The 22,855-nt window shown below is 46.4% G+C and overlaps 2 protein-coding genes across 2 annotated transcripts in view; both read right to left on the bottom strand.

Moving 5' to 3' along the window:
- Positions 1–15,452, bottom strand: part of LOC144617202 (NBPF family member NBPF6-like) — a 30,501-nt gene extending 15,049 nt beyond the window's left edge. The window contains 7 exon segments of the mRNA XM_078451520.2: positions 649–712; positions 1,739–1,953; positions 6,423–6,519; positions 8,760–8,970; positions 9,070–9,117; positions 14,939–15,100; positions 15,102–15,452. Of these exon segments, the coding sequence (XP_078307646.2) occupies positions 649–712; positions 1,739–1,953; positions 6,423–6,519; positions 8,760–8,970; positions 9,070–9,117; positions 14,939–15,100; positions 15,102–15,233 (929 nt within the window). The 5' untranslated portion in view covers positions 15,234–15,452.
- A 33-nt stretch (positions 15,453–15,485) lies between these two features.
- Positions 15,486–22,855, bottom strand: part of LOC132677338 (uncharacterized) — a 77,634-nt gene continuing 70,264 nt past the window's right edge. Inside the window, exon 2 of the mRNA XM_081796402.1 lies at positions 15,486–16,444. Within this exon, the coding sequence (XP_081652528.1) occupies positions 16,108–16,444 (337 nt within the window). The 3' untranslated portion in view covers positions 15,486–16,107. The remainder of the gene's footprint in view (positions 16,445–22,855) is intronic.

Here is a 22,855-nt window from a genome sequence, read left to right as displayed (position 1 = left end):
ACAACAGATAGATCCTCAGTCCACTGGCCACATAACGAGCAATGAGGAATGAGACTCGACCATCCCAGTATGGTACAGTCACGAGACGAAGGACAAATGGGAGTCCATGGCAGGGGCAACCGCCACGTGCCTGAGTCATGTTGAATTTAACATAGACTGATCAAGCGGTTACAGCTCTTGAGTCACTGTGCACTGCAGAAACTTGTGCCCTCCAGGCACTTTTCTATTAATAGTGTCACATGACACCCCAACCTTTTGGTTTTGGTTAGGTAATTCCGTGTTAATTTTGCCAGCTGTCTGTCTCTCAGTTCCTTTGCTGGTTACCTTCCTACCAGGGACCTTTGAGAACTGTGTAGAGATGCGTCTCCTCCTGGTGTTCATTTACAGGACAGAATGGGTATTTTGTGCGTACGGGGAATCCTAAGGCTGCTGAGTTCATCTGGGGCTCCCCCAGACAAGCAGCCCCGCGACAGCAGACTACCGAGGGAACAGGGCCATTTGCCGCTGAGGGAATTCAGTCACTACCATCTGCAGCTCTGCTGATCCCTGCATCTGCCACCTGGACTCTTGTGACCTCACCTACTGTTCTTTCTGAGTCCCTATCCTTTTTCACCCACACATTACCGGGTCCCCAGTATTCATTGTTACCTGGTGGTGAGGGATTCTTCTGCTTGTTCATCCTCCTCCTCCTCCTCCTCCTCATCATCATCTTCTGCAAAGAAATTCAGAAATCTCCCATGACGTGGAGCTCCCACATCACCACTATAAACACAGGGGCTTATATGCCCTAGCAACGTAATTATCTATGCATGACTAACTCTTGTTCTGAAGCTCCAGGGCACTGCCCTGGAGAACTGTTGCGGTATGGATTTCAGATCCAGCAGGGAGTGTCTCTGATTCGGGGGCTCACCATGACTGAGACTGGGCAAAAGTTTAAACTGTCTCTTGTCCAGATCCGTGGATGCCTGTCCAGTTTCGATCTGACTTCAGCGAACAGTGTCTTGCAGGTACCACAGTCATGCAACAGGCGCAGGCCCTGTATGCTCCCAGTGCTCACGTAGAGTCTCCTCCTTGCCCCGAGGACAGCACAATCACCCGGTCCCAAGTCCCTCCACATGTGGACTCATGGGTCCCCAAGTGGACGTCGGTGTTATGGACGGGCCGTCTGTATGAAGAGTGTTTTAGTCTAAATGACGTTCCACCTCCAAGGCCTACTACATCCAATACCTCATTCAACTCCACAAAGTCAGGGGCTTTATTTTTCCTGAAGTGCATTCGTGAACTTTCTGCATGTGATCACCACAGCTATGACAGGTTACTTGATAGATAGATGAGGAGACAGTTATGAAGAAAGCGAAGATCACTCTCTCGCCCACAGTCAATAAAGACAGCTCCTGGGCGGAAGCCTGGAACTTCCCGCTTAGCTCAGGGCTCCCTGCATTCGAACAAGCTGCCTCCTTCCTCATCCTCCCTTCTGGGCTCTGACACTGGTGGAGGCTGCCTCCTGCCCTAAAGGCAGTTCCCTCGGGGAGGACACAGATGGGTGGAGCACCGTGACCTCCACCCTGTGCACTTCTCCTCTCCTTTCCCACCTGCTAGTCCGGGTCCTCTGGTGGCCCCATGTGTCACATGGAAACCAAGACAGCGGCTGCCAACAATGTGAGGGGAGGCGGGAGATGTCTGGGGAGCCCAGGACCTCGGAGCAGCTCAGTGCACTCAGGGTCTGTGGCCGCCTTACCGGGGCTGAGCTGGCGGGCAAGGCACTCTGCCAGCCTGTGTCCCTCGGCCACTTGCTTCTGGATGCCCTGGCCTTGAGAACGCTCGGGGTCATCGTGGGTGAGGAGGTCCTTGAGGTGCTGATCGACTGGCTCAGAAACTTCTCTCCCTTCCCGTAACTTCTGCCACAACTGGGTCAGCTCTTCAGCCTGAGCTTTAATCAGGATATGATATTGCCTAAGGTGGGACATAGAGAAAATTTTAAAACACAGAGTTGAATAGATTCTCTGAGAGCTTTCACGGACGTTTCTGTGATTTTCCGCAAGGAGCCCTCAAGGCCGCGTTCTGGCACGTGTGTGGGGCCCTGCCTGTGACACAGAAAGAAGGTAAAACAAGGCTCCTCTGTGTCGGGGAGTCTCCTTGACCTCCTCTGCAGCTCCTTCTTCTGTAAACAAAGCCAGGTGTCTTCCTCAACACCTGTCAGAGAGATGTCCCTTCAGCCCCTCGCTGCGGCACAGCCATTTCCTGTGAACCTACACGGTGTGCATCGTGCTGTGCATGGACCCAGCGCCAGCCACAGAAATGTGGACAGGACAGCTGGTGTGGACTACACAGGTCAGGAGAGCGGCACGGTCAAGAGGACAGCATTGTCTGAAGGAAAACATGACTGACAAGCTGTCATCCCTCAGGAGGTGACTGTGTTATAGGCAAATGAGGTGGTGATCTCACAACAGTGTGAATGTGGCCAATGCCACAAATTGTTCACTTGAATTTGGTGACTTTCAGCTCAATAAATGATATTTATTTGACACAGAGTGAATGATACATGGAAGCCAATGAAAATGAAACACGACAGGCCAAAACCTCTGGGATGCAGCAAAGGCGATCATAAGAGGGAAGCATATAGCAATCCAGGCCTTCATAAAAGAGGAAGAAAAGTCTCAAATACACAACCTAACTTTACACCTAGAGGAGCTGGAAAAAGAACAGCAAATGAAGCCCAAAACCAGCAGAAGAAGGGAAATGATAAAGATGAGATCAGAAGTCAATGATATGGAAATAAAACGGAACACATCAACGAAACCAAGAGCTGGTTCTTTGAATGAATTAACATTATCGGTAAGTCCCTAGCCAGCTTTATCAAAAGAAAAAGGAAAGGGCCCAAATAAATAAACTCAGGAGTGAAAGTGAAGCGACCACAACCAACACTGCAGAAATACACACAAAAAAGAAGACATTATTATGAGCAATTATATGCCAACAAATGGCCCAAATCTGGAAGAAAAGGATAAATCCCTAGAAACATATAACCTCCCCAAACTGCAATAGGAAGAAATAGGAAATTTGAACAGATACATAACAAGTTGAGAAATTGAATCAGCAATAAAATAACTCCCAACAAACAAGAGTCCAGGGCCAGATGGTTCCCCAGGGAAATTGTACCCTACATTAAAGAAGCGTCGTACCTATTCTTCTGAAGCTGTTTGAAATAGAAATGGGGGGAAAACTTCCAAACTCATTCTACAAGGCCAGCATTAACTTGACCCCAAAACCATCCAAATCCCCACTAAAAAGGAGACTTGCAGACCAATCTCCCTGATGAACACGGATGCAAAAATTCTCCACAAGATACTAGCCACCCACACCAACAATGCATTAAAGAATTATTCACGGGGTGCCTGGGTGGCTCAGTCGGTTAGGCGTCCGACTTCGGCTCAGTCGGTTGAGCGTCCGACTTCAGCTCAGGTCATGATCTCAAAGTTCGTGAGTTTGGGCCCCCATCGGGCTCTGTGCAGACAGTCCAGAGCCTGGAGCCTGCTTCAGATTCTGGGTCTCCCTCTCTCTCTGCCCCTCCCCCACTTGCACTCTGTCTCCCTCTGCCTCTCAAAAATAGAGAGAAATTAAAAAAAACAACAACAAAGAATTGTTCACCACAATCAAGGGGGAATTTATTCCTGGGCCGCAAGGTTTGTGTTAATATCTGCGCATCAACCAACCTGATACAGCACATGAATAAAAGAATGGATAAGAACCACATGATCCTCTCAATAGATGCAGAAAAAGTTTCTGACAAAATCAGCATCCTTTCTTGAGAAAACCCTCAAGAAAGTAGGGATAGAAGGAACATACCTCAAGATCATATATACCGATTACAAAAGACCCACAGCTAATATCATCCTCAATAGGGAAAAACTGACGTCCCTAAGGTCAGGAACATGACAGAAATTCCACTCTCACCACTGTTGTTGAACATAGCATTGGAAGTCCTAGCCTCAGCAACCAGACAGCAGAAGAAATAAAAGGCATCCAAATCAGCAAGGAACAAGTCAAACTTTCACTCTTTGTAGACAACATGATACTCCACATGGAAAACCAGAAAGACTCCCCAAAACACTGCTAGAACTGATGCATGGATTCAGCAAATTCGCTGGAATATGGTCAACGTACAGAAATTGCTTGCATTTCTCTATACCGATAATGAAGCAGCAGAAAGAGAAATCAAGGAACTGATCCCATTTACTAGGGTACTGAAAACCACAAAATACATGGGAATAAACCTACCAAAGAGGTAAAAGATTTGCTGTAACTATAAAAAGCTGTAAACTGTAGAAAGCTTAGGAAAGAAATTGAAGACACACACACAAAAATGGAAAAACATTCCATGCTCCTGGATTTGAGGAACAAATATTGTTAAAATGTCATCACTGGGGTGCCTGGGTGGCTCAGTCGGTTAAGCATCCGACTTCAGCCCAGTTCATGGTCCCACACTTCGTGGGTTCGAACCCCACATCGGGCTCTGTGCTGACCGCTCAGAGCCTGGAGCCTGCTTCAAATTCTGGATCTCTCTCTCTCTCTCTCTCTCTCTCTCTGTCCCTCCCCTGTTTGCACTCTGTCTCTCTGTCTCCCAAGATAAAAGAAATACTAAAAAAAAAAATGTTTTTAATCTGAATACTACCCAAAGCAATCTACAGAGTCAATGCAATCCCTATTAAAAGAACACCAGCATTCTTCACAGAGCTAGAACAAGTAATCCTAACATTTCTGGACTTCAAGTCATATTATAAAGCTGTAATCATCAAGACAGTATGGTATCAGCACAAATACAGACACACAGAACCAGGGGACAGAAGAGAGAACTCAGAAATGGACCCACAAATCTATGGCCAAATAAGCTTCAACAACACATGAAAGATTATCCAATGGAAAAAAGACAGTCTCTTCGGCAAATGGGGTTGGCAAAACTGGACAGAGATGTGTGGAAGAATGAACCTGGAGAACGTTCTTACACCGTACACAAAAATAGACTCAAAATGGATGAAAGACTTAAATGTAGGACAGGAAACCATCAAAATCCTGCAGGAGAAGACAGGTGGCAACCTCTTTGACCTCGGCCGCAGCAACTTCTTACTACACGTCTCCTGAGGCAATGGAAAGGAAAGCAAACATGAACCACTGGGATCTGATCAAGATAAAAAGCTTCAACAAACAACAAACTCAAAGGCAATCGAAGCAATGGGAGAAAATATTTACAAACAACATATCGGATAAAGAGTCAGTATTCAATATGTATAAAACAACCTTGATCAAACTCAAAACTCGACACCCAAGAAGCAAATGATCCCGTAAAGAAATGGGCAAAAGATAGAAACAGACACTTCTCCAAAGAAGACATCCAGATGGTAACAGACACATGAAAACTTGCTCAACATCATTCATCATCAGGGAAAAGGAAAGTAAAACCACAATGAGATACCACTCCTATCTGTCAGAATGGCTAAAATGAATAACAGATGGTGAGGATGTGGAGAAAGGGGACCACTTTGGCACTTTTGCTGGTAGAAATGCAAACTGGTGCAGCCACTCTGGAAAACAGTGCAGAGGTTCCTCAAGAAATTTAGAGAAGAGCTACCCTATAATCCGGCAATAGCACTACTAGGTAGTTATCCAAAGGACTCAAAAATGCTGATTCGAAGGGGCACCTGCACCCCAATGTTATAGTACTGTTATCAACAATAGCCAAAGGATGGAAAGAGCCCAGATGTCCATCGACGGATGAATGGATTGAGAAGACATGGTACATAAATTGATACAACGGAACATTACTTGGTGATGAAAAAGAATGGATCTGCCCTTTGCAACACTGTGGATGGAACTAGAGTGTATTATGCTAAGCCGAATAAGTCAATCAGAGAAAGATAAAGATCACATGATTTCACTCATATGTGGAATTTAAGACACAAACCAGATGTACCAGGGGAAAGGAAGGAAAATTAAGATAAAAACAGAGACAGAAGCAAACCATTAGAGACATTTAAATGCAAAGAATAACCTGAGACTTGCTGGAGGGGTTTTGGGTGGGAGATGGGCTAAATGGGTGATGGGCATTAGGGGGGCAGTTTTCGGGATGAGCACCGGGTGTCATTTGTAAGAGATGATACCCTAAAATCTCCTGCGGAAACCATTTATACACTATATGCGAACTCATTTGGATTTAAATAAATTAAAAAAAAAAAATACAAACATTGAGCGAGGCCCCGAATAATTGGAGTCCGCAATACACCAGGTACTGCTGTCTTCACTGTTTGACAGATGTGTGTGTGCACCTGTGTGCCAGGCAAGTTTCTCCCCTTCTCCTGACCCAGACCTGTCGCTGACAGGAGTCAGAGATGCCTACGGCCTCCCACCAGCCACGGAGCCCTCCTTACCTGAGCTTCTCGGTCAAGGTCTCTGCCAACTTCCCCTGCTTACACTGCAGCGTCTCCCCCAGCACGGATTCGATGATGTCTTTCAACTCTTCACACTCTGAGAACACAGACACTGGCCTCAGTGGACAAGCTACACGTGCCGCTGTGCTCGCTGCCTCCAGGGAGGGGGCGGGGTGTACCCCAGGACAATGTAACCCCAGCATCGGGCTCTGCGCATCTCATTCCTCAGCCCCCCAGCTACACGGTATTTGATACCTCCCTGTTTTAGAGCTGAGGGAAGAGCAGCTCCAAGGCGTGGACAGGAACCAGACAAGGTGAATGACTGGGATTTGGCAGAATCAGAATCCACATCCCCTGACACCCTGATCATGGCCACTCACCTGAGCTGGTAGGACACTAAGCAGGGACATGAAGTGAGGCCCTTAGGACCACAGGACTGACTCATGGTTCCCTTGAGTTGGATAATGAGCACATATCTCAAAGGCAAAAAGTTCACCCGCATACTCTTGTGTGCACTATAATGCGTAAGACCAGAAGGACCTGAAAGCGATACGGCCAAACACTAACAAAGCTTGTGGTATCAGAAGCAGCAGACGGGGTGGGGCGCCTGAGTGGCTCAGTCAGGCGAGCTTCGCCTTGGGCTCGGGTCATGACCTCGTGGTTCGTGAGTGCAAGCCCCCGCAGCAGGCTCACTGCTCTCAGCGCAGAGCCCACTTCTCGGATCCCGTGTCCCTCTCTCACTGCCCGTCCCCTCCACTCAAAGCAGCAGGTACTATGACAGCAGCAGGATCACAGAGGAGGAATGTGAGGCACAGAAATCGGGGCAGGGCAGCATGGCGGGGAGCACAGGAAGACTGGCCCAGAGCCAGACTGTGTTCCCTCCACCCCAAGCTCCTGGGTGATGTCTTCCTTCGTCGTCTTCACAAGTGGTTTCCCGCACTTGTGTCACGGTTATCAGGAAAGATGCAAAGAAAACTTTGCTTGTCCTTACCCCAAAGCTCATCATCTCTTCACCTTGCTAAAGAGCCGCTTCCAACGTTACTTTTCTCCCCATCAGTCATTTGTAATCCCACCTCCCCTTGTTTTATGGAAAACTCTTGGTAAGGAAACAGCAACAGTTCGGGCTCAGAGTCGTCAGGATTCCTTCCCATCGCCCCGCTGCACACATACCCCTAACTCAGGATTCCTCCCGCCATGGCAGCCCCCTCTGAATGAACAGGCAGCTGGCCTCCCCATTCCAGGCTGACCGTGGGGGAGGGCCAGCTCCACACACTGGCTTGGGCGGTCACCGGGGCTGTGGTCTCCCCCGCTCACCCTCATTCTCACCGGGCCGCTTGACTCCTGGCCCAGGCCTGGCCCTGCTGGCCATCCTGCATCCTTGAAGGTTCCCCAGCTCAGGGAGAGACACAGGAGGGAGCACAGATTGTCTGATGGGCCTTGAAATGCCCTCTACCTCGCCACAGGGTGTCAATGGCTACCGAGGACTCAGGAAGCAGAGCCTGTGCCCACGAAGCACGGCTTCCCTCTCATCAGGGGAGTCACTGTCTGGACGGCATTCCTCGTGGATACCGCAGTTTCAGGGAAAGCAGACCCATCTTCCAGCTCCTTGCAAGCTGGCCGTGTCTCCTGGTCCCCGCCCGCGCCCCGTGTGCACCATCAGCAAGTTTCCCCAGTGAAACAGCTCGCTGCTTTGCCATTGGAACCTCAGAGAAGTGGGACGTGATGGAGTTCATTAGTCCGAGACACGAAGGCCAACAGTGATGCAGGATGTGACACACACACACACACAGGACCCTGAGAGGACCAGGCATTTCCGGGTCTGCGTCAGGAATCAATCACTAGAAAGTTAACTGTAACCCCACACTGTACAGCACTGCAAACCAACCTGGAGAAACTGCTAGTCTCGTTTTCCCCATTCTTCCCATCCTCGGCAAAATGAGGGTAAGACACCCACTTCCACTGGGTCCTCCGGGAGCTTTAGTCTGTTAAGCTTCCAACTCTTGATTTCGGCTCAGATCATGATCTCACATTCCTGAGATCGAGCCCCACGTCAGCCTCTGTGCTGACAGCACCGAGCCTGCTTGGCATCCTCTATCTCCCTCTCTCTCTGCTCCACCCTGACTAACACTGTCTCTCTCAAAACCAACAAACATACATTAAGAAATACCCACTGCTACTTTTCCTGGATTGTGGTCACAATGGAATTGATCGTGACGATGGAAATAGAGAAGACAAAGTCCGGAGAGGGCTTTCGTTTTCTCTCCACACAAAGCCAATTCCTGTCTCCAGGAATACAGACAGTCATCACTTTGGTGACCCTGACCTTGTAGGACTTACTATATTTCTGCAGCTGGTTGGCCAGGGAGTAGGCAGTAGCTTCGGATACAAGGAATTTCTCTCTGAGGTCTCGGAAGTCCTGCTGGCTTGCTTCCAGCTTGGATTGAAGCTCCTGGTTGAGTTCCAGGAGGCTCATTTCTGTCCCTGGATCAGACACCGGGTCAAGAGGTGCTGCCATGGTGACATGTGGCAGAAGAGGTAGAGCTGGGGACTGGGGAGAAGAAACAAATACACGACGGGTTAAAAACAAGTGAAATCAAGTAGGTTCAATCAGGACTGAGGGGCGAGGATACAGCAATTCTTTACTTACTACTGGGAACAACTTGAACAACACCCCACAGCACTGGAGAGTCAGCAGCTACAAAAAGAAGGTTCGAGATGCCAGAGTCGAGAGCCCGAGGCACTGCCTGTAGCTCAGACTCCAACTGGAATGACAGACCGAGCACCCGGCACGCCAGGTGACGGTCTGCAGTTGCAATAACAGAATTGGAACGCGGGGGTGTCATGGAACTTTGGGAGCCACTGCCTTCCAGGTGCCAAGGCTACGCGGATACCCAAGGCTGCCTAGTCTCCCCTGAAGGTCACCACTGATGGGGACCACCCCTCAGCGGCCACTCTCAGTAGTTGTCTACCCTTGTGCTAATACCACAGATCCCATATCTCTCTCTGTCTGTCTCTGTTTTAAGTTTATTTATTTATTTTGAGAGAAAGCGCGAGCACGTGAGCGGGATGGGGTGGAGGGAGTGGGAGAGAGAGAGAATCCCAAGCAGACTCTGTGCTATCTGCACAGTACCGTACGGGAGCCTTGATCTCATGAACCGTGAGATCATGACCTGAGCCAAAATCAAGAATCAGACACTCAACCCAATGAGCCCCCCAGGGTCCACAGACCCCATCTCTTTCCAAACACATCTCAGCATCGTTCTCACTGTTCATTCTTGTGTGTGCATAAAAACATCAAGGCAGAAATAGTTTCCCAAGTTTTACTAAAGGGCTGTCATCAAGCCACCCCACTTCTCTTTAAGGTCAAACAGACCTTCAGGCTTTTCCAGTGAGTGAAAGATTCCAAAGCCTTAGACTGTCATGATGTTCTTCTCTGGGTCTCTCTAGTTTGTCCTCTATCCATTAAAAAGTGTAAGACAGGAGTCAGAGTATAATACTAAGTGAATAAATATTTACTTGAGGAAAATGTTTTGTCCCAACTCTCACTGTTCTTCTGGCTGTTTTCCTGTGTTATGAGGCTTTCTTATCCCCTCTTGGGGCACCATTTTGGCTTTCCATTAAACTGATGTTGGATATCCCTATATCCTCGATTCCTTCTCTATGTGTGAGTTGGTTTTTTTTTGTTGTTTTTATAATGTCACTAAACAACCATATTTCATGCTTGTCACTTACGGATTTCATGTGTCTCTCACAAGATCTCTTTCGAACTGTCAAAATGTTAATTTATACGTATGTCCTTGAATACATGTAGTGACCACCTACTTTGGAAACATCTATAAACTTGATGCTATTTGATTACGTTCATTTGGCCTACCTTCATATTTAATAGAACGGAGGTTAACAAACCCTCTGTTTGCTCTCTATTACTTAAGAGTCTGTTTCATGGTTTGCGTCTCTCTTTACCAACCGCCCATTGTTCATCTATTGGGTTTCTTAAATTCCACAGATGAGTGAAATCATATGATATGTGTCCTTCTCTGGCTGACTGACTTCGCTTAGCATAATACACTCTCGCTCCATCCACGTCATTGCTAGAACTGATACACAAATTCAGTAAAGTCCCAGGACACAAAATCAACATACAGAAATCTCTTGCGTTCCCACACATCAATAATGAAGCACCACAAAGAAAAATCGAGGAGTTGAAACCATGTACAATTGCACCTAAAACCGTAAGATACTTAGGAATGAACCCAACCAAAGACGTAAAAGATCTGCACTCTGAAAACTAGAGAACCCTTACGAAAGGCACTGAAGAGGGCAGAAAGAAATGGAAAAACTTCCCGTGCTCATGGATTAGAAGAACAGATATCGTTAAAATGTTGATACTAACCAAAGCAATCCACACACTGACTGCAATCCCTATCAAAATACCACCAACCTTTTCCACAGAGCTACAACAAGCAATCCTCAACTTTGTATGCAACCAGAAAAGACCCCAAAGAGCCAAAGGAATCTTGGATGGCCTCGAAAGCCAACCTTGTACCCCACATCAAAGCGACTGACAGTACTTTTGCTGGAATACGTCTCAGTGTTTATTGCTCTAGAGTGACTTTCCTAAGGCAGCAACATGCCATTCTAATCTTATTTGAACTTGTCATTCTCACTCTCCTGTTTTGCATGAAATTATACTTTTTAGTGTTTGTTCTGTTGAATCGCTTTGGGTTTCTCCTCAAGACATTCTTATTGTGATGTTCATGTTCAATATTTGTTACCGATTTCCTGTCATTTGTTATTCTCTTTTCGGCTCGGTCATCTCTCTCTTTTTCAATTCTAACAGTTCTTTATTGGGGTCGAATTGACCTAGAGCAAAACGCACAAACCGCAAGCACACAGCTCAATGAATTTAACGTACGTATGCATCCTGTCACCACCCAGATCGAGATATAGAACACTTTCGTCCGTGGCGCAAAGTTCTCTTCTGCTCCTTGCCAGTCAATACCCATTTCCAAACACAAACACACTCTGAATTCTCACCCTAGACGACTTTTGCTTGTTCTTACACTTCATATAACTGCAATGATGTCGTATGTTCTCCTATGTTCTGTGTTCTCTCACTCGGTGTCTGGTTTTGAGATCTCGTCCTGATTAGCTGTGTGTCAGCCATTGGTGCTGATGCTGCCGAGAAATACTCTGCTTGGGGATTATAGCACAATTTGACTATCCGTGTTCCTGCTGGACAGATCTAGTTTTGGTTATCACACACAGAGTAAGGACAAATAATCATGTACAAACTGTGTTTGTGCAGACACCCACTGGTTCCTCCCAGGTACACATCCTAGGAATAAAATGCTTGGGGAAAGCAGAGAAACTGACACAGACTTTTGCAAAGGCTTTGTCTCCTTCTAGATTTCCGCCCAAAGATAGGCAGTCCCAGTTTCTCTACATTCCCACATACCTGGTATTCTTGGTCCTTTTGATTTTAGCCATTCTGCTAGCTGTTAGTGCTCGGTTTAGTTTTCGAATGCTCTTGGTCATTTGGGTATCTTCTTTTATGAAGCTCCTTTTGAGATCTTTTCCTCATCAATAAGCTCGGTTCTCTGTAATTTTCTTTGTGATGTGTGTAAGTTCTTTCTGTATTTTGGATAAGGTCGTTGCCATATATGAGGTATTGCAAGGAATTATTCCTGGACTGTGGATTGTGTTTTCACTGTGTATTTTATGATGACTTTTTAAATTTTACATATTTTGAGAGGGGGAGGGGCAGACAGAGAGGGAGAGGGTGTGTCTTTTCACTTTTTAAATAGTGATTTATGATCAACGAAGGATTTAATACTTTATGAAATCCAGGTTTTTATACTTTTTTTCTAAGTTCTTTATGTTGATAGAGAAAGTGAGTAGGGGAGGGGGAGGGAGAGAGATTCCCAGGCAGGCTCCACACTGTCAGTATGGAGCCCAATGCCCCCAGGGCTCAAACCCGTGAAGTGTGAGATCATGACCTGAGCCAGAATCCAGTGCCGGACGCGGACCTGACCAAGCCATCCAGGCACCCTTCCACATACATTTTAGAATTAGTTGGTAACTTCTCCCCAAAATGCCTACTCCAATAGGAATCAGGGTAATATTGATTTGGTATTCCAACAAGATTGGATCTTCTCATCTATGAAGGTGCTGTATACACTTTTATATGTATCTAGATCTCCTTTAATTTCTGTCAGCAATAGTTGTCTGGAGTCTTCCTTATATGTGTTCTTATGCATTTAATGATTGTGTGGATGTGAATCTCTATTGTGTTTATTGAGTTTAATTTTATTTTGTTTTTAAATTTCATTTTCTAAATGCTCACGGTTGGTATGGAGAAATACACTAGATTATCACACGAATGCTACCGGGGGATACTTTGGGTACGTTAGACGGCATTTTTAAAGTGTACCATGCGGGGTATGGGTGGCCCAGTTAGTTAAGCATCTGACTCTCTGGACTTTGTCTCAGGCCATGATCTCACGGCTAGTGATTCAAGCCCACACATCGGGTGCTGTGCTGACAGTGTGGAACCTGCTTGGGATTGTCTTGCTCTCCCTCTCTCTCTCCCCCTTCCCTGCTCAATCTCAGAATAAATAAATGAACATTAAAAAAGTAAATAAGGCGTACAATTAAATGCACAGCAAAATCAAACTCCAGCTACCATCAAGACACGGCATTTCTTCCAGCTCACAACTTCCCTTGTGGCCCTTTGCAGTCCATCACTGTCTCCGCCTCAGCCCCAGGCACCCACTGACCCTACAGGTGGGTTTGCCTTTTTTAACAACTCTAGGTAGGTGGAACGCTTTGGTGCCTACATTCCTTGGTGCAGCATAAGGATTCTGAAATCCATCCATATTACTGCGCGTATCGCCAGTTCGTGCTTTTTTATCGCTAAGTAGTATTCCTCCGAACGGCTACATCCTGTCGATTTATACAGTCACCTACTAGTGGCCTCTGTGTGGTCTCCAGGGTTTAGCCACTGTGAAGAAAGCGATGGGGAGTATTCATGTACAGATCGGTGTGTAAATACTTAGAAGTGAAATGGCTGTTCATGTGAGTGGTCAATGTTTAACTATGGTTCAGCCTCTCTACATGACTGGACCAGTTTTCATTCCCACAAGTGTTGGAAACTTCTAGTGACTTCACATCCTCACCACATATATTTCCGGTCTTCTTCATTTTAGCCCATGGCAATGGACGTGTAACGCTAACTCACGGTAGCATTAACTTGTGTTCCTCCTGATGACTGAGTGTGTTCTGGAAAACTGACCTCCGTGCTTTGGAGCCAAAATATACCACAAAGACAGAGTCTGAGATAAGGAGGAACACTAACAGCTTTCTTGCTTTCCCAGGCAAAGAGGACGACAGCAGGCTAAGGCCTTCAAAAACTGCCAGCTCCTGCCCCTGGAGGAAGGGGTTGGGGGTCTTATCGGGAAAATCAAGGTGTAGCCAGTAGCGACAGCAACTGTGTACATGCCGCTACCCTCCTTCCTCATGTCCTGGGGTGTACCTGCTTCCTGATACAGAAGGCTAAGAAGGGAGGAGGGGAGCTTTGCAGAAGACAAGAAAAAGGTTACTTAGTTTAAAATCGAACCTGCGGAAACATCAGTGAAGCCATTTTGATTTTTCTTCAACTTTATGCCTTTAAGTGGTTTCCAGCGGAGCATCTTTTCAAGTGCTTTTTGGCCATGTGTATATCTTGTTTTGTGAGGTATTTCTTCTTCGAGACTTTTGACCAGGAGCGCCTGGGTGGCTCAGCTGGTTAAGTGTCCGACTGGTGATTTTGGTTCTGGTCATGCTCCCACAGTTCCTGAGATCGAGCCCCACTTCAGGGTTTGTGCTCACTGTGTGGAGCCTGCTTGGGATTCTGTCTCCCCTCTCTCTCTGACCCTTGCCTGCTTGCTCTCTATAGCCCTCTCAGAATAGATAAAAATAAACTTAAAAGACTCTTGACCAATTCTCTTCTTGCACTGTCTTATCACACAAAATACATGTCAGAACAGTACACTGAACACTACACAGCATTACCTTGAGAAATTAATGAACTAAACACATGGAGAGGTAAAATTTGCTGTGGATTGGAAGACCTCAATATGGTTTACATGTCAATTCTTCCCAAATTGATCTACAGATCTGATACAAGGCCAATCAAAATTCCAGCAGACATGCTAGCAAACATTTCTAAGCTGATCCAACACTTCATATGGAAATGGAAAGGATCTTGAATTATCAAAGTGATTTTAAAAAGAAGAATGGTGGATGACTCAAGTGCCTATTCCAGAATGGCCATACGCATCTTTTACGCAATTTTGGAGTGATGTATCCTATTACTATTCAGTTGTAAGAGTTTCTGTACGTTCTCACTGAAGCTTGGAAGTTGCTCTACTCCCTTTGTACGTGAAGTACATGTCCTTGTTCTAAAATTGGGCCAATATTTATATTAGTTTTTATGTGGCGAGAGAATATGGAAGACCAAAAAGCATTTAACTTACCAGAGAGGAAGACAGATCATCACTGGTCATTATGGAGAGGATGACCCTATGAGATTTAGTGAGGTTGCCTCCGTTTCCCCAGCTGGCCAAGGCATAGTGGGTATTAGCCGCAGATGCCAGCCGTTTCCTCTGAAGACCTTGGCAGTATTGACTGGTTGAAGCCACCATGGACCCCGTGTGTCAGTCGTGTCCTAAAAGGCTGAAATGTGGCTGAGGCTCCAGGGCTGTTGGGCCAAGGCAGGTCACCCAGCTGTTGGAAAACACACAGGCAGACCAGGACAATCACCGAGGTCATCGCCAAGTAGCTTTGGCCATTTCTTCCAAGGAACCCACCAGCACTACACTTCTCATGACGTCCTGTTTCCAGACTGAGATCCCCAGGACAGTTGGGAGAATGTGTTATTCACCACTGTATTCGGGGTTCCTAGCACCGAGCCAAGCACTGAGGAGGCCCTCAGGGACTTCCTTTCACTGATCAAATACAAGTTGCTGCCAATCTCTGACCATCTCATCTCCATTCCACTCACAAATGTCTAGTCAGGGGTCCCCTGCTTTCTCCCAAGAGGTAGCAAATCCCCTCCTTCAGAGAGGAACCTGCCCTACCCTCTCCATGTCCCAGGACACTGCCCTGTGGTGAGCTCTGATGAAGACGGGGTTCTCCTCGGGGATTCCTCTCAATGGCTCACTCTGTCATGGGGAAGAGATGTCCTGGGCCTGGCCCCCACTCCAATCCTCTGCTCTGCCACAACACCCCAGGTTAGGAGAGCTACCACATTGTGTTTGCATCGTTCTCCCACTGCTTTGTCCTCCTCGGGAAATCGTATTGATTTCCAAGTTCTGAACACAGCCTCAGAAAATGAAGCAGTCAACCAATAGTCAAGAAAATCACTGGTCAACAGATATTATGTGTAAAGCCTTCCACATTCCTGACCAGAAATTCAGAAGAATATTATTAGTATTACGACTTCAGATGCAAGGGTCCCCTGCCCTGGCCCCTCCTCGCCTTAGGGCAAAACGATTTGTGGTAAGAGTGAACATCTCCAAATGTGATCCAAACGCCATTGATCCCTCCAAACCCACACTTCCTTGGAGGCCATCCACTGTCAGGGCAGCTCCAACGTCAAAGCTCGGGGACTGGGGCAGAGCCTCATGGTCACACCATCCTACCCTTAGAAACGGTGCTTCCCGGCAGTGCAAACCAACCCCCGTCCTTCCTGTGGGGCTCCCTGGCAGGTGCACCATTCATTGTGGAGTGCCTTACACCCCCAGTCCTCACTGCTCGCCTCAGGCTGCTCCTTGCAGGGTTGGATGCTACTGTACGCGTTCCTCAGTTTCTCCAGATTGTTCTGAGCTCCACTTGCCCGTATTCTCAGGTCCTTGGGCAGCCACCGTTCCACCATTACCTTTGTCCTTCTCTGGGTCATTCTCATGCTCCACACCTGCTGATTTTCTGTCTTCCGTCGGCTCCCTCGGTCCTCTGTTTCCAGTGTGGGCTCAGCCGGGCTCCTGTAGGAGACAGACAGACAAGGGACCAAGTCAGGTCTCAGCCGCAGTCCCCAGGACACGTTTAATAGGCACCTCAGTCCCTCGTGCTCTCAGAGAGACTGAGTGGCAAGGGACTTTGGAGAAGTTGAATAACAACCTATGTTACAGATGAGGAAACTGAGGCCCAGAGAGATGAGGAGATTTTCCCAAACTCCCTCATCGCTTGATGGCAGCACACACACCAACAGGTGTCTTGGCCGCAAGCTTCCCTTGGACTCTCCTATCACACCCTCCAGGAACCCACATCTGAATTTCAGAGGACACTGATCAAACATCAGTACCCACCCTGCCCCTGTTAAAACAAAAATGTTGCAAGGAACTTTCCTGGGACACTTCCTTGTCATACTTCTACAGTCCTATTGTTTATATTCATTTGATTTTCAAGCCTGGCTGGCACAATGGGCCCAAGGTTCTCAACAATTAAGTAAAATTCATCACAGCAGAAATTAAAATGTATTGATGTGGTTATCTATAAGACACCGATCTCCTGGGCTGGAAAATCATCTTCCTGACAGTGGGCGCTCTGCCTGCCCTGTTCATCCCGTCTCCGCAGCGCCTCCATTAAGAGCCTGCCAGGGAAAACGTTCAGTAAATACTTGTCAAGCAAATAAATAACAGTTATCAGGAACAACTGCCTTTTACGGATCTCTAGTCCCAACCACATTTCCAAACAAACCCTATCCCAGATCTGTGACAAAGCAATAAAAGCACAGCATTAAAAAAACATTCCAGGATTCCAAAACCAGCTTTACCACATGTCACATACACTTTGGTGGATGATTTTATTATCTTTTAGAGCACCTTTTCCTCATGTAAAATAGAGAACATATACTGTAAATAGAAGGCAGCATGAACCATTGGGGTGTTGGATGTGAAATGTGACATCGTGCAGCAGACAGGGCTCCAGTCCCTGGGCACCAGCTTTGGGGCTGAAGGTCACCTACATCAGAGTCACTGTGGTGCCTGTTCAAATCCCATGGGGATAAGAAGCTGCATCTCAGACAAAAATTCCAAGGAGATTCCCAGGTAAGGAAGAAGCCCATTAGTAAACAATGAGCATAGGATGCAGACTCTGACAGCCCCAGTGCTCACCAGACTGATTCAGCTTTGAGATCAAGTCCCTCGTTCAAGATGGCTTTCAATGGGAAATGGGGACATTTCTGGGAAGTGGGTCCTGCTTCCGTGATCTGGGCTTTTAGCACCTCCACTGCCCTATAGTTTCCTCCTCTGTTCCATTCACTGGGGGATCCCTCATGGAGGTCATTTCTTCATGAAGACCTCTGTCCTTTTATTCTCTTCCTGGAGTAGGAGATGGCAGAGATCAGTTCTGGGACTCCAAAGATCTAGGCTCCTCCTAAGCCATCTGGGTATGTGGAAACAATCATGACAGATGGAAATCAGATCAGGGAAGAGGACCCCAGAGGAGGGAGATGGTGAGGGTGGCTCCTCATGGGAGAGACAACCACAACAAGGTCACTGTCAGACCTGTTCAGGTGGGGGCAACATACTCATCAATTCTTCAAGCAGAGAAGCAGCCTCATCTGCCAGACTTCTGATCTGCAGGACTGGGAGATAACAAATGTTTGTTGTCAGAAACTACTGTTTTGTCATTTGTTAATATGCAGCAATGGGGAAGTTCGGATGCTTATTTCTAATCCGCTGAACCTTGTAATGTTTTGAAACTTGTGTGCTAATCTCTATAAAGAAAAAAGTATGAAAAAACCACAGTAGCAATCTGTTCCTCACTTTCACATGACTGCTCCCAAGCCCTTGTAACATCAGGGACACTGTGAAGGGCATTTCAAGTGCTGGAGAAATGTCTCTTTAATGTTGCCAAAGAAACATGGTAGAACCCTTAATTCTACATAATTATTTGTAAATCTATCAAATTTCTCCATCTTCTATGGAAGAGTTTTTTTCTAGCTTCTTGTTCTCTTGAGCTACCAGACAAGGTTTTATAGCAAGAACCACTTACCCGCACAGGCAAATCAATTCAAGGAGAGCAATGTAACAGCCACTGTATTATGTTCTCCCAAAGTCTTTTCAATGCAACCTCTCCTCTTCTTTTGACTAGAAAGAAAGAAAAGATCTATTTTGTAAAGTCCTATTTTAATGAAAATGCAAACTTAAATGTCTCTGTTTTCCAATTTGTCTTTTGCTCAAGCTCAATCATGGAGGCCTAATACTCAGGTTGAGTTTACACTTGGCTCCAACCTGGGCCCTCTGTCAACAGAAGTCAGGGAATCGCAATCTCACACCTCTTTGGTGAACCAGCCTCTCACCCTCAAAACCCAGAAGAATTTGTGAACCCAAAAGACAGGAGCTCTCACGAAGTAAGAGTGATATATGTGCACTGGTCTTGGCTCAGATTATCTGAGAAAAAAGAGCAGTCATAAAACAGGAAATTTTTTATTCTCTTTGCTCTTTGAAGAAGAGCAAAAAGAAAATCATTCTCTTTGCTCTTTGAAGGAGAGCAAAGAGAAAATCATGTTGATTTCTGCTTTTCTGGGATGTCAGGTAAGTGAGGCCAGTGACTGTGAACTCATTTGAGGAAATCTCTGAATAGGGGTTAATTGTTGGCAAAATAAATGGTAGGTACAAATGCTATCCAGTATCAGCAAGAGAGAGGAACAAAAAATACTTGAAATTATAGAGAATATGAATTCATAAATTTTCTGTGCAAGGTACTAGGGCAGGAATTAGAAAATTAGGTATGTACAAATATATTTCTAAATTTTTTTTAATGTTTATTTATTTTTGAGAGACAGAGAGACAGAGTGTAAGCAGGGGAGGGGCAGAGACAGAGGGAGAAACAGAACCGGAAGCAGGTTCCAGGCTCCGAGCTGTCAGCACAGACCCAAATGCGGGGCTCGAAACCAGGAAGCACAGGATCATCACCTGGACTGATGTCAGACGCCAAAATGACTGAGCCACCCAGGTGCCCCTGTAAATGTATTTCTAAACTGAGCAATTCCATTCACAGAAATATATACTGGAAAAATATACAAGGGAGCATGAAGATGATAGAGGTAAGGACTGAGATATAGAGATAGAGATGTCCTCCACAGCATTGTTTGTAAGAGCAATCACGGGAACCACCTACATCTCTGTCAACTGCAGAACAGTTATTTATGAAGCTGTATCTGAACCTGAAATGGTCTGCACTTGTCCAAAAGAACGAGGCAGATGATAAAACTGCTGACAGCAGAGGACCGAGCAGAGCTAATACGTGCTGAGTATTTACTCCCCGCCAGGCACTGGGCTCAGTGCTTCACCTGAACCTCTCCTGTAACACCGGGGACGACTCGTGTAGGAGAAACTCCCATTGGCCCCATTTTGAAATGAGACACTGAGCCACAGAAAAGAAAATTCAAGACACTCAGGCAAAGTTACACTGTAACTCAGCCAGGCTCACTCCTACAGCTTGCGAGCCCAGAGTGCTCTCTTTCTTGACCTCTAGGTTAGGGATTTCCAGGGAGAAAGAACAAGGCCAGCCTCTGATGCCCTGAATGGCCCTGCTGACATCCCGGCCTGGCTGTTTTGTTCTCACGCTGGGAATAAACAGTCTCAGATACAGGATCTCAACCTCAAAGAGACTCTGAACCCTGAGACAATGAGACACAACAAGACTAGCTGATTATTCCAAGCAGGCCCCACAAACACCAGGTCACCGTGCAAACTACAACTCCCCAAACACCCTCCTCTTTTCATAAGGAAATGACTGCTGACTCTCACCGCAGTCAAGAAGGGCCAGTGCAGACTACCAGTGTTCGAGGTAGAGCAGACCCTGCTTCCTTCCAGCCTCCCCGCCATCAACCAACCACAGCCCGAATCCTGTCATGTGTGGTTCTTTCTACCACTCTCTTACTGAGACCGTGGGGTGTGATCTCTGTGGCTGCAATGAGTATAAACCCCCACCTGTTTCATGGGATGTACATTTCTGCTGATTTGGCTGAAGAGAAATCCGAAATTTCTCCTAAGGTTACGTTTCTCCTAAGATTATGCCAGGGGAGACAGGGAACAATTTTTCACTCGTGGTGTGGCAGATTTCCCCAAGGTCGATGTACCTCCTCAAGGTAAGAGTGCTCACTGTACTTGGTATTCTCTTATCTCTGCTCCTTTCCTAATATGGGAAATTAACATTTACTAAGGGATAGAGAGTTACGATATATGGGCTTTCTCCTGTGTGGGATTTAATGAGAGCTGTCATCATCCTGAACTTGTAGGGAACTGAGGACAAGGACCACAAGGTAGCAGGGAAAGGTGGCTCTGGGCTTTGGGAGTCACAAATGGGCACGCGCAAAAAGAACAATACGTGATTTTGGAAGACGTGTCAGCAAGAAATGTGGCCATAAAGGCCACTACGTATTTAATCCATGATCCACCAGTCGCTTTGCTCACAGAGTATCCCTGTTTATCTTGGCCATGATGAGTGTTTTAAGAACAGTCAGAGAATTGCATCAGAGCACATCCATCTGAAAAGGACACACATAAAATACTGCATTGCCAAATCAGACCCACCAAACCACAAATCTTCTCTGGTATCAGGTTGATGTACATTTTCAAGGATAAAATTAACTGTGTGAGGCACAAGCAAAGCAACAAGAAATCTCGGACAACCAACACTAACTGCAAGAAACTTCTTCCCACCTTAGGACGTGTTCTGGCCCCGAGTTAACATACGTGCTCTCTCAGTGCTGTGTGAAGTCGTCACTTGTACCCAATGAATCTGGTTGAAGTCGATGAACCTGATAGAAGTCATCTGCTAGGCTGATACTCACATAACTGATGCGACAGTTTCCAGGAAACTAAGCTACATAAATCCACAGGCATATGTTTGAGTCCCTACAGGGTTCTGCTCACACGAGATCCCTCCCACTTACAGGCATGTCGTAGGTAAGGACTCTCCCTACAGTGTGTTTGCAAGAGGTTCCTCACTCGATGTTTATGCGGAAAGTTGACTGGGGGTACCTTTCTTTCTCTCCAGGCCAGCGTCACTGAAGGAACTGAGCAACTGCAAGGAACCCAGTTCCTGTTCTTCTGTCCAAATTGTCTGGGTGGAGTTTTTAGGCTGAGCTTATAAATCAGCAGGAATCCAATTTTCTTCCTCCGAGAAGAGATACAATGGTTTCTCCCAGCATTGCTCATTGGGCAGTGCAAGTTTGCAGAGAGAGAGAGAGAGAGAGAGAGAGAGAGAGAGAGAGAGAGAGAGAGATATCGCCAGGCATGTTACTTTAGCAATGCCATGGTCCTCCCACATTGTCCATCCCACTCATGACAATGCCTGGTTTAAGCATCCTCTCTCCATTTCCCTTTATTACCTGCTTGACCTACATCCTTCCCCCAGTGAGGGAGCCAGCTCAGAGGGTCTGCTTAACCTAGACTAGAGGTGGGGCCAAGGAGAAGTGTGCCTGTGGCTAGAATGGGCTGCCTTCAGAGGGAGCCATAACATGGCTACAAGCAGTTAGAAACCAGCCTAAAATACCGTTAGGAATAAGCAGGGCCAAACGCAATGGTATGGATTTTATGTTTTGTATTGATAGCAACTTTCTTGTACAAATACATTTAGACTTACTCACGGGAGCAGGGCGTCAGACAAAATGAAAGAAAACTGTGTCAAGTGTGAAAGATACTAAGTTACCAAAGTTACATTGAGTTGTAGAATTGGTTTTTATCCTTTAGCCCCTCATTTCCACACTCAGAACCTAGAAAACTTTCTTCACTGCCCATGGAATTCAGTGTGGACACAACAATTTAAACTATTAACCCAAACTGTCCATTTTTTTTTTTCCATAAACCTTGTTGAATACCAGGTATTCAAATGCCCACTCCCATGTTCAGTGAGACTAGTGAGGGCGGTAAGTAATGTGGTATATCCAGGTAATATTCTGTTTCTTGGCCTACTTCTGTACTCCGCGTGTCAACTGTTGTCCGCCAGGGGACCTCTGGCCACACACGGGAAACCCAACAAACTTAAAAGTGTAGGGTCTCTGCGTTGATCTTGAGGAATGTCAGTCCACATGTAAGATTCTCTCAGGGCTCAGAATGGCTCTGCAAGAACAAAGGTAGTTGCCCCATCCTTTCCTCAGGGAGAGTACCTCCAGATTTCCTGATTCAGGCACCTTATGACGGCCAAGCACATACCACGATTTCCACGTTAGGCAAAATGTTTACAGATGTGTGAAATGCCTTCCATATGCTCCAATCCCTGTGTGCATGTTTCCTGAGTTCCTGTTGTGTGAGAGTCCCCTTTCCCCCAACCCACGGGGACGCTGTGGGAACCCAACCAAATCCCCCTGTGATTCTTTTTGTCTTTTCCATATAATCCCCTCCTTTCAGAGTGTTTTTCTTTTCTTTTTTTTTTTTTAACGG

The sequence above is a fragment of the Panthera onca genome, chromosome C1 (genome assembly GCF_046562875.1).
Source record: "Panthera onca isolate mPanOnc1 chromosome C1, mPanOnc1 haplotype 2, whole genome shotgun sequence".
Classification (NCBI taxonomy): Eukaryota; Metazoa; Chordata; class Mammalia; order Carnivora; family Felidae; genus Panthera; species Panthera onca.
Note: the sequence above shows the minus strand (reverse complement) of the source record. Positions and strands in the feature narration are given on the sequence as shown.